Raw genomic sequence first — 12666 nt, forward strand, 5'->3', positions numbered from 1 at the left:
AATATACCGCCTTCTTGACATCTCATAATCACTTTGAATTCAACCATATGTTTTTTCGGTTAGTACATGTCCCAGAAACTATTCACTGCATGTTGAACCAAAACCTCGTTATAGGGAGTCGCCTTGTCTGAAACCTCATTTGATATCAAACATATTAGTTTTGCGGGGATACCAAATTCAAACAAAGGTGCATAAAGGCATGTCGTTTTCGTGTTGTGAAAAGAAGCTTTAAAATCGACGAAGGGGTAGTGTGTGTCGATCCTCTCATGGTCGGGCAAGGTTACGTCTGCTTTATCGCCATCGATTGAGAAATCGAGTTCGCCATCTCCGGGTGTAATGCTTAAAATGCCATTCAGCAGGCTGGAGAAGTGTTCCCTCCATTTGATGTTTGCACTTCAATAAGGCACCGCCGCATACTGCATTGATTCTTCGTGAGTTTTTCGCCAAAATTTTTAACAAGTATCATACCGCAACCACTGTATTTGCGTAATTGAGCTTGAGTGTGACTTTTAGCTAACCAGCAAACTCAAACGAAACTGTCTTCAGTCAATTGAAGACATTAAACCTGAATCGCAACGTCCACTAAAGGTTATTCCGGAAATTTTGAAGAATAAATTAAAAATTTTAAAGTTATGAACAAAGTATAGCTATTTTGCTAATGTGAACTGGGGAAATTTGTGAATCGATTTCACACATTATTAACTAATTAGCTACAATTCTGTACTATTTCTACTATATAAAAATAAGTCGGGTTTTCCTTCCTGACACTATGACTACAGAACGCAAGAACCGATTTCCACGGTTTTGCATTCATTGGAAAGGTCTCGGGCTCCGTGAGATTTATAGCAAAGAAAATTTAGTAAAAAAGCTGGAAAATTTTGTTTACATACAGCGCCATCTCTTATACATAGCATGTACTACAAACCAAAATTCTAAGTAGATGGCGCCGGTGTGTGATACATTGTTTGACAGCTACTCATGGTTCCCTGATCAGTTGATTTCATGTGACAAACCGGTATTGGGTTCACTGTGAAATTGTGAAAAAAAGAAAATTTTTTAAATAAGTTATTCAAATCAATCACGYGCATTGTGCAAATTTTTATTMAATTTCAACAGCAGGCATTTGCCTTTAAGGTGATAAGCTGAACTGTACAATTTATGTGGATTTGTGTGGATACAACACACATAACCAATCACTCACACCAACACAATGAATTGCAACACCTAACCACTACACCACACACTACACCATCACACAATCCGGAGTTACACCGTATTCTTCAACAAGTGATTGTTGGCAATTACAGTTACAAAGACAAATATATCATTTACGTGGTTCAACGGTGCCAACACCAGATGAACCGCATCAATTTCTGCAAATATATTCCATTTCCTCTATGGTGGATCAGCTGAATGTGCGGTGCGATACACAGGAAACACAACAGTTAAAGAGTTGAATTATTGAACAGTTGCAAGCATTTTTTCACACTAATAATTGTAGTTAATATGTTCAAAACAGCATTGGAACGGATGCCATTGGATACGCACAAATTTGTCATAAGAGAGGATTGTACCCCAACAGGTGAACATGTGCGAAGATTCAATGCATCCACCGTTAATGATGTTGCTGCAATTATTGTTGGCGATCCAACTAAATTGCGAGACATCGTTGAAACGAGACACATAGTTTGTACGATGCGTTACAATATGCAATCATTTATTGGCAAGGACAAGACGGATACGACGTCACGTTGAAGATGGTCGATCCATTTACAGGTACAATATTCACACAATAATTTTTGCTATTATTGGTTTCCATAAACAATTAATTTAATTCAGCATTTTCAGGCGTTACAACGAATTACTATGCGTATCGTATGATGTTTCGCACACATGAGGAGAATGTGATTCTGAAGTGAAGACGGCTATTCCAGCAATGCGCTGTCGAAATGTATGCCAAAGTCTAGACTGAACGTTTAGCGTTCATCCGACTCAATCAGGCAAAACTACGATCTGAGGGTTCAGAATATTGGCCATCTGAGATTCTCCCATCATCTTATATCGGAAGGATAAAGAGGGTGTAATATTTATTAAATTAAAAATAGTCGACATTTGAGCAGCCTTACACATCTAGCACCGCAATCTGTCAAAAATTTTAAACTTACGAAATACGCTTTTCCCTTCTTCATACGCCTTGAATGCGAAAAAAGCAGCACGGGTGTCAGCAGGAACCTTAAAATGTAATATGGAAATATCCTTGTAAGCCGTATATTTAAGCAAAGTGTGCAATGGAAGGCGTACGACGAGTGTATGWCTCTTTGGTATCATCAGCAAGCCTTTTTTTCCTTCATCAATTTCCTCAATCAAATTATTCTCCTCTTCTGAGAGTTGGTTCATTTGAACACGAGCATCGCAATTGTTGTGGGAAATAATGCATACAAATACAGCAAGGAATTTAGTAAGATCCATGTTTCCAAAGGTTTTAGCTAGAGCTAATTTGAATTTCTAGACTTTCAGTCCCTTTAACGTACACTGTAAAAACGTAAAGAAAATATATATTAAAAGAAATAAGGAAGATCTAAGTTAGGGTTTCGATAGAACTTTATATTAAACAAGTCATGTACATATGTTTGTGGAAATACAATATTCATTTTATAATCTCACATGAATAAATTGCATTTTATTTGGTTACTGATTTATCGCGCTTTTAGTAGTTTTTATGAATGGGCGGGGTTATGATCCGAGCTCATCCATTTTTACAGTGTATTTACGGGTGCTTAAGGAAATTGCTCTGTTTGGTTGTTTTAGCTTGCATGGTCCGTGAAATACTACATGTAATTTAAACCTTTTCAAGGGCGGGGTATCTTGATTTTTTTTTTTTAATTTTTAACCCACAGGTGTTCGTTGCTACTGCGATTTCCTGTGCCAAATTACATATCTACTATATATCTGAATGTAGTGCTTACTTAGAACATTTATAAGTTTCCGTATAATGACGTATTGGTTGAGTGTCAGTTATAACACTACGCCCACATACGAACTCGTCCTTTCTTTTTTCCAAGGAACCCGCGTTCCAAGTTTCATTACGATTTCTAATTTTTTATTCAAGTTTCCGCTTAAACAGACAGACAGTTACTCGTATTTCAATTCGTCTCATCATCCTCATTGAAAAATCTCAAGCTTTTTTGAGACAAGTTAGTCAACTGGGAATGCGTGAAAAATTGCCTGTACCGAAAAATTAAATAAACGACCGCTTGCGAATGTTCTTCTTACACAATTGAATTCTTTATKCGAGGAATTTTATGACTTAGCCTAAACTTTAATTTAACGGCTTAAACTAACGGGACGCGTAAGTATGTATTTACAAAAAAGGGGTAAGTAGAATTAATTTCTTTACATTATGCTAGACAATTATGGTGAGTATATAAAACAACACTATTAGGGTTACTGCTTTATATAAAATAAACTTTAACATTTTAATTCAATATTTAATATAAAATTAATTCATTTATATTAGTTTAATATAATATTTAAAAAGAGGTAATATTTWTGTTTAAAGGATGTCGCTTGATGTAACACCGGCCACCATGACAGGATCATGATCCTTCAATGTTGATGGGTAACAGGGCGAGCTTATTAATGGGCCGCCTGATTGTGCCTGATTTCGTTGCCATGTCTGCCACTCGCACCTTACCGTCTTGCACTGCTACGGTTGCGGCGAGCCGTCGTACCCACTGCTGCGGTGGTGTGTTGTCTTTGTGTACGACAACGAGGTTGCCGGCCTGCAGATTCCGCTCCGGATGTAGACATTTGTTGCGCTCCTGAAGGCTCGTGAGATACGTTTTGGACCAGTGCTGAAAAAATTGTTGCTTGAGACAGCAAACTAGTTGCCATCTCTCGCAACAACGAAYTATGCCCGCTGGCACTTGTGGTGGTGGCAGTGCTCATAGAGGGCAACCGATCAGGAGATGTGCTGGAGTTAGTGCTTCTCCATCGTTGGGGACCTGGCTCAACGGTGCTAGTGGGCGCGAGTTGAGAATGGCTTCCACTTCGGCTAGTACTGTTGACAGCTCTTCTGCGGTGAGAAGAGCGTTGCCGAGTGTGCGAACTACCAAGTGTTTGGCGGATTTCACCGCGGCCTGCCATAATCCGCCGAAGTGCGGCGCCTTGGGTGGTATAAAGGTGAAGCTGAGTCCTTCTTCTGCGGCGAATCCCTTCACTTTCGTTGACTGAGCTAGAAATGTATCTTTCAGCTCTCGTAGCTTGCGGTCGGCGTCGACGAAATTGGTTGCGTTGTCGCTGTATATTTTCTGCGGAATCCCCCGGCGACCAATGAACCTTTTTAGGGCAAAAATAAATGTATTAGTCGAACAATCAGAAACTAATTCAAAGTGTACTGCTTTCGAAGTAAAGCACACAAAAACAGCAATATAAGTTTTCACGGGTGGTTGAACACGTATTTTTCATATTGGACCACAAAAATCTACGCCACATATAAGGAAGGGTCGTAGCGCTCGCAGTCTTTCCGATGGCAAGTTTCCCATTACTTGAATTTGCAGCTTCGGCTTGTAATGAAAGCAGTGTGTGCAGTTTCTTACGGTTCTACTGCATGTTTCTCTTGCATTAATCAGCCATATGCGTTCTCAAAGAAGCGCAACCAATGCTTTTGCTACAGCATGGTGATTTCGAATGTGCAGGAACCGTAAGTAAGTCGTAACGAAGTGCATTTAAAAGGCGACCTCCTACCCGGATTAATTTGAATGAAAGCGAAATATCCGAGTACTCATGCAAGAACGGATTTAGTTTTTGCAAGTTTGCCGGTAGCGTGGTGCCCTTAGTCAGTTTTTGGATTTGATTCGCAAATTCCGTATGTTGAATCACTTGAACAATTTTCAAAAACTTGTAATTCGTTACATGTCAGATCCCTACCCTCCGTAGTCATTTTTGGTCGTCCGATCGTAGTAAATATGCGACCACACGAAGCAATTTTCTATGAAAAGAGAATTTTTCAATGAGGTCCAATATTGGATTTTTCTCAGTGGTCGAAATTAATGTAAATGCATTTTTCTTCTTCTCTAATGCTTCGTCCTCTGGTGAGAGCTGGAAGTGGGTTTTAATTGGTCATAATGCAGGATCTTCTAGGAGGAACTGTGGACCACCAAAGCATTTAGAATTATTTAATACGTCCACGTTACAACCCCGATACACTTGATCCGCAGGATTTTGTTTTGTTGGCACATGCCGCCAATGCACTTTATCAGTCAACTCTTGGATTTCGGACACACTATTTGCGACGAAGGTTTGTAATGTAACATATCCTTCCTGTTCTTATCCRATGTAAAACAATTTCAGAGTCTGTCCAAAATGTAATTTTTTCGAAATGTCGATGCAACATAGGCGCAACTCTTGACCATAATTTTGAAAGAAGATGTGCTACCGAGAGCTCAAGACGCGTAAGAGATTTGGTCTTCAGCGGAGCCACTCTAGACTTTTCAGTAAGCAGCATACATTTAATACCACTAGCAGTTTGGCTTCGTATATACATATATGCAGCATCCGTACGCTCTTATTGAAGCGTCGGAGAAGCCATGTATTTGGCAGGTGGCACTCGACTCTACGTTTACGAGGAATGCTAATTGTTGAAAGCTGCATTAGATTGGCTTTGAAATTCTGCCAGCTAGTGTCGAGGCGCAATGAAATTAACCATCTAGTTTTTGAATCTAAAGCTCTTGTAATAAGATTTTTGGTTTGGTTACTAGTGGGGCTAATAATCCAAGAGGATCGAAAACGCGAGCAGAAACTAATGAAATGTTTCGTTTAGTGGCTCGCAAATCATTAAAATTTTCATCTAGGACAAATCGAAACAAATCCTCATTCGGCAACCAATGGATTCCCACGCTTTAGCAGAATGTTTGTCATTGAAGCTTAATGACTTTTCAGTGCAATTACTGTCAAAAAATTTAAGGTGGTTCRAAAACCATTTCGCTAAGGTGAATCCGGCCGAGTTTGATATTTTAATTACCTCACTTCTCAAAAGATCTAGAGGCTCGAAATTTTCGGATCCTGTTAATAAAACTTCAACATAAGAGTCTCTTTTAATAGCCAGTGAACCGAGTGGATATTTAATTGTATTGGCATCGCTGAGCATTTGGAAACACCGTGTTGCGAGAAATGGAGCAGGCGCAGTGCCGCAAGTTACGGTGTTAAGTCGAAAAATTTGTATTTGCTCTGAAGGATGCTCTCTCCACACAATAAGATGACAATTTCTGTCTTCTTCATGCATAATTATTTAGCGATACATTTTAATAAAATCCGCTATTAGTGCATTAGTAGATGGTTGGACCTACCATCAAAAGTTCATTCAATGCTATTTGAGTTGAAGATTGACTCGAAGCATCAAAGGCAACACGTAATTTGGTTGTTGTGCTCTCAGGACTTAACACGCGTTGATGCGGAATGAAGTAGTGTGGCTCACTCGGGATCTTATTGTTTGTTGGGCTCATGTGACCCAGTGCTTTATATTCATTCATGAAGTCCAGATACATTCTACGAAGTTCTGGATCTTTCAATGTTCTCCTCTCCAGGGCCTGAAACCGCTGAACTGCGGTTTGATAGCAGTGACCGAGTAACTTACACTCAGATTTAAAGGGCATTCTGACTTGAAGCCGTCCCGAAGGCAATACGTCAGTTGTGTTAACGAAAAACTGTTCACACTCTTTTTGTTCTGGTATGAACTTGTAGCCATTTGTTTTTGAAGGAAGTTCCTCCATAGCCAAGAATTTTTGGACTACTGAATCTATGGACGTTAAGTCGTCTTCAGTTTGGCATAATGTGCTAGTTGCTTCAGGAGGACGACTAAGATTGCCGACATATTTGCCAGACACAATCCATCCCAAAAGAGTTTTCTATAGCGTTGGTTGATTAGGGACAATTTTAGTTCGTCCAACGGCTAGCAGATCGTAAAAGGTTCCTGCACCCATTAAGATGTCAAGCTTTTGGGATCTGTGGAATTCTGGATCCGCCAATTCAATATTGTGCGGAATTTTCCAACCAATAACATTAATGCTATGATCTGGATGATTAGCCGAAATACATCGCATAATTCAGAATTYCGGCGAAAATTTATAATTATTAACCCGCGACTTAATAAACGCGCTTAATGTGGTCCCAAGCTTCGTACTGGAATTTCCATTTCCTATAATATTTAAGGTCTTGTTTTGGCGACGAATCCGCAGTTTCTGGGCCAAATTCAAAAACTGACTTGTGATCCTGAGTCCAGTAAGGCTCTTGCAGGCAGATACTCTCCTCACAAGAATAACTGCTGTTGCCAACATTACGCAATCTGGCATACTCGATGTATGCAATGCATGTGTAGTTGTTCTTGGTTGCGGATGAGATTCAGCAGCAAAGGGAACGGGATACTGGTGAAGTAACGTATGATGGAGGCGATTGCACACACGACATTGATCCGCTCTGCATTTGGAAACCGTATGTCCCTTACGCAAACAATTTATGCATAAGGGCACCGATTTAGCATACTCACATCTCTGTTGCACAGAGAGAGTTTTAAAAATGGGGCAAGCAGTTATGTAGTGGTCCTTTGATTTACACTGCTGACAAAGAGGCTGCTTTGTATTTGYAGCTWSTAACGACGATTTGGTCCTGTCCGATTTAGTTCCTGTCATATGACTCGTGCTGATTGCAGCTCCGGGCTTCGTTCTTGAASATGACGCTCCTTCTGCTGATAACTGCTGAAAKCTTCTATTCAGTGTGGCTTCGCAGTAATGTCACAATGGTAGCTTGTCGTAATCCAGCTGTTCTTCTCAATTTGATTGGGTGGCAAAGTCTACTTTCGCCATGACCATGTGTATGATAATCGCGTTTGTAATTTGTTTCTCATCGCCCAGCGATAGCAATGAGTCATACACAGCCGACACTTCATCGATCATCGCTCGCAATGAGGGTGCCGATGGTTTTTGGATAGTTGGCAACTCAAAAAGTTTCAAAATTGTGTTGAAAAATATCAAGCATTTGTTATCGTAAACTTTTTTGAGGCTTTACAACGCCTTCGGATAGTTATCATCCGACATTTGAAACGCATTTACCGTACCCCAGAGCCTCTCCGGATAGACAGTTAACTAAATGGTTAAATTTTTCAATATCTGGGACATTTGGATCATTGTGAACCAAACTCTCAAACAAACTCATAAAATTTTTTAATTCGGAGTGTTCTCCCTTGAATTTCGGCAGCTTCATTTTTGAGAGCCTTGAGCTGTGAGATGTTACGAAATATGTGTCCGCAACAGACGTTCTACTTTTCGCTAAAATTTTTGTAATTATAGATTTTGTTTCTACAACTCCCCTGGGGCCATTTCGTCTTCATCAATTTCTTAAATTTTGACACTTGACACTTCATCAACTTTTCACTGAATGAGTTTAATATGTCGAGACGACATTCCAACTCAATTGGACCTAATGACATTTTTTGTAAGCCTTTTACCTATTCAAAACTTTGAGGAATGTTTGGAAGTGAAAGAAATGTTAGAGAAACTTGAGTTCGCACAATCTATGGTAAAAAACATTATTTATAATATCATGTCACCGAATKAGTGAGAGTCAGTTGAGCAGTGACCACACTCCGAGGCGGACATGTAACAGCAGCAGCGGCCATTCATTTTATATGTTCTCTTAAATTATCATTAAAATACATTTGTTGTTCATTATAAGCGCTTCAATAAAGTAAAAATTAAAAATTTGAAAATCGAACAGCTAAACCCGGTGCTAAAAGGTCAAAACGTTGCTGTGGTCGGCAATAAGGCGCTAAAGGTAGCAAAAGTCAGCGAAGTACATGGCGCAGATAAGATTGATTCGGAGGAGCTTGAAGTTGGAGGCGATGGAGACAATGGTCAAAAACAGATGGATGAATTGCGCAACGCTATTCTGGAATTAACGAAAACTGCCGGTGAACTCACAGCATCGCGCAGAAGTGATGAAGGTACAGTTACGGCTGAGGGTCCGCAAATGACTTCAACGCCAGCACATATGAACGAGGTGGTCACAACGGCACAAAGGCCAAGGGTGGCAGGACAAGGAAGGGCTAGCGGTTTGCAGGAAATTTGTGGGTTGATGCCAGAGTACGACCCATTAAAGGGCAAGATAAGCAGTGCAGTGTTCATAGAGAAGACGGTACAGTTGTGTAGCGCATATGAATTGACGGAGCAGGAAATATTGGTAGCAGCACAATCAAAGCTAAGAGGGGTCGCAAAACAATGGCTAGATGCCCAACAAGTATTCCAAACGTGGGCTGAATTCGTTGCAGCCTTTGAACGAGATTTCCCAGCTACAAGGATATCAGCACAGGTGCACTGTGAGATGGCACAACGGAAGCGGAAATCACGTGAGACATTTGAAGAATATTATTATGCCATGTGAAGTATTGGACGACGGGGGAAGATGGACGAAGATGGAGTCCATTAACTCGTACATCATCACGGGTCTAAACGACGCATCACTAACGCGCACGTTGTTGGCTCTAAAGGTGTCGACATGCAACGATATTCTACAATCTATTAAGGGGTTGGTCGCCATGCCAACTACCACGAAAGTAAGCATGTCAGACTATGGAASTCCAAGCGAGATGGCCAACAAAACAACGGTCGAGAGGAAGCAGATCAAATGCTATAATTGTAACTCGTTTGAGCACATTGCGGCTAAATGTCCTCAACCTCCACGAAAACCCAAATGTGCTCGGTGCAACAAGGTGGGGCATGAAGCCAAAGCATGTCCCGCCGAACGACCAACAGTGGCAAAGCTCAACGATGAAGTCATCGTTGCAGTCAACCCAGCAAGCACAGAAGTCATGGTGAACGGGGAGCAATACAGTGGTTTCATCGACACGGGTAGTGACTTCTCACTTACTGCGTCATTTAAAGTGCCGCATGACGCACAGCGCCGAACTTCAGTAAAACGTCTACTAGGATTCGGAGGAGCGGTGGTGAATAGCACAGAACTAGCCAACATCAACATCGTCATCGATGGAATTACGATCTCGACAGCCTGTCAGATCGTTCCAGATAAGTTTATGCCATACGATATTATTATTGGTAGCGACATTTTATGCAAAGAAGGTTGCAGGTTAACCATCGACTCTGGGGTAATTTGAGCGCATATGTGCCAGACTAATACGCTCAACATCGACGAAGCACTCAATCCAGATGAAGTTAAAGAAGTCACCAGAATGCTACATCTGTACGAGAGCTGCTTTACGGAGACGTTGGCGAATCTAGGCAGATGCAAAACAACCCAAATGAAAATCTCTATCAGTAGCGATCAACCAGTCATCGGTAGGCGCTATCAAGTGGCGTTAAGTCAACGACCAACGTTATCGAAAATCATCGACGAGCTGCTTAAGTACGATATCATCAGGCCAAGTTCATCACCACATTCGGCTCCAGTGATTTTGGTAAAAAGATCGAATTTTGAAGACAGGATGTGTCGATTATCGGGCACTCAACGCAGTGACATTAAAGAAACATTGCCCAATGCCGATCGTCGAGGAGCAGTTGTCAAAGCTCGCCAATAACCATGTATTTACCATATTGGACATGACGGCTGGTTACTACCAGATCCCGTTAACAGAAGACAGCAAACAGTACACCGCGTTGTTGACACCAGACGGGTTGTACGAGCACAACGTGATGCCATTCGGGTTGCGTAATGCGCCGATGGTATYCCAAGAAATGGTAACAAAGCTGGTGAGAGGGTTAAGTCATCGYGACCAAATAATAAGCTACGTGGATGAAGTCATCATCGCTACGAAAACGGTCGCAGGAAGCGTCGAGGTACTAAACGAATTTTTAAAAGTAGTAAAAGAAGCCGGACTTACTTTGAGGCAGTCCAAATGTACCTTCATGGCAACGCGTATACAGTTCCTTGGTCATGCCATCAGCGCAGAGGGCATCCAGCCGGGCGAAGAGAAGACAAAGTGCATAAACGACTTTCCTCAACCCCGCACGCCAACGGAGGTGCGATAGTTTCTGGGTCTAGCCGGATTCTTCCGGAAATTCGTCAAAGGATATAGCATCATAGCCAAATCATTAGCCGCCTTACTCAAGAAGAAAGCAACGTTTGAATGGGCAGAGGAACAGTAACAGGCATTTACGAATCTGAAGCAAGCTCTAACGACGCAACCAGTTCTTGTCATGTTTGATCCGACGAAGGAACATGAGGTGCACACAGATGCGAGTGCAGCCGGTATCTCGGGTGTTATGCTGCAGCAGAATCCAGGTATCCGAGTCACGAATTGGAAGTCTTGCTTGTTGTGGAATCGGTAGAGAGATTCCATGTGTTCTTACTGGGCACTCATTTTGTAGTTCGCACCGACTGCAACGCAGTGGTTACAACCAAAGAAGCTACTCCGTTGAGGCCACGCATCGCTAGGTGGTGGYTGCGGTTGCAAGAATTTGATTTTACGTGCAAACATCGTGCCGGTGTTCAGATGCAACACGTTAATGCATTGAGCAGAGCTCCAGGTGAGCTACCCACCCAACCGGAAACAGTTGCAGATTATGTGTTAGCAGTTGGTCACGTCAGGGAGCCAGACGATTGGGTGTATGCGATGCAGATTCAGGATGAGTCGCTGAAGAAAATTTGTGAAGTACTTCAAGGCAAAACTGGAGAAACCGATGAAGCTACAGTCAAGCAACTAAACACTGATTACGAACTCCGCAATGGTCGGTTATTCCGCAAGGTCAATAAGGAAGTCAGGCTGGTGGTCAGGTCAGGTGATGTCGGTCATTTTGCGTTAGAAAAGACACTGGACAGGATGATGAAGCATTTTTGGTTTCCTCGAATGCGTTGGTATATTAAATCCTACATCGCTGCCTGTGAGGAGTGTTGTCTTAACAAGGTCGCAGGTGGAAAAAAGCAAAGTCAAATTCATGTTGTGGAGGTGCTACCGATACCATTCCGGCATATTTACCTTGATCACGTAGGACCATTTCCAAAAAGCACTTCCGGTCAGGCGTATGTCCTCGTCATGGTATGTGGGTTCAGCAAATATTCCTTGCTGAAAGCTATACGAAATACCGGGAGCACACCAGTAATAAAGGCGCTAGCATATATGATGGCGATCTTTGGTCAACYGCTACGTATCACCAGAAAAATGAAGTAACACAGTATACACCTAATGAGCTAGTCTTCTTCTTTCATCCTAGGGACGTAACCGGTAACCGAATCATTCAAGCTTTGCACGACGAGGTCACCGAGATGTCAGACATCGAGATAAAAAGGGGCGAGGCAGCACAGAATATCATGAAGCAGCGRAACAAATGGAAGGAGAGGTATAATCAACGTCACCGGAAGCCTGGAAATACCAAGTCGGGGACCTGGCTGTAGTCGATTACGTCCCAAGTGCAACAGGAGAGTCACATAAATTAGATCCGGTGTACAAGGGTCCATACATGGTAACGAATGTGCTGGACTACGACCGATACATCATCGAAGACTTACCAGATGCCACAGTGACACAGCGCAGGTATTGCAACGTCATGTCGGTGGATCACCTCAGGCCTTGGTGTTCGTCCAGTCCCGAACTAGACAGCGATAACTCGTCTTGGGATGACGAGATGTCAGGAGAGGCCGAGCTGTCACCGAATGAGTGAGAGT

The 12666-nt window shown here is 42.0% G+C and overlaps 1 protein-coding gene across 1 annotated transcript in view; it reads right to left on the minus strand.

Moving 5' to 3' along the window:
- Positions 1-2165: 2165 nt before the first annotated feature.
- The window catches only part of LOC108977089 (transmembrane protein 8A-like), a gene marked incomplete at its 3' end in the record, with an annotated part of 23357 nt that continues 12856 nt past the window's right edge, over positions 2166-12666 (minus strand). Inside the window, 1 exon segment of the mRNA XM_018946596.1 lies at positions 2166-2532. Coding sequence (XP_018802141.1) covers positions 2166-2469 — 304 coding nt within the window.

Source organism: Bactrocera latifrons, unplaced genomic scaffold (assembly GCF_001853355.1).
Source record: "Bactrocera latifrons isolate USDA-ARS-PBARC rearing strain unplaced genomic scaffold, ASM185335v1 scaffold_839, whole genome shotgun sequence".
Taxonomy (NCBI): domain Eukaryota; kingdom Metazoa; phylum Arthropoda; class Insecta; order Diptera; family Tephritidae; genus Bactrocera; species Bactrocera latifrons.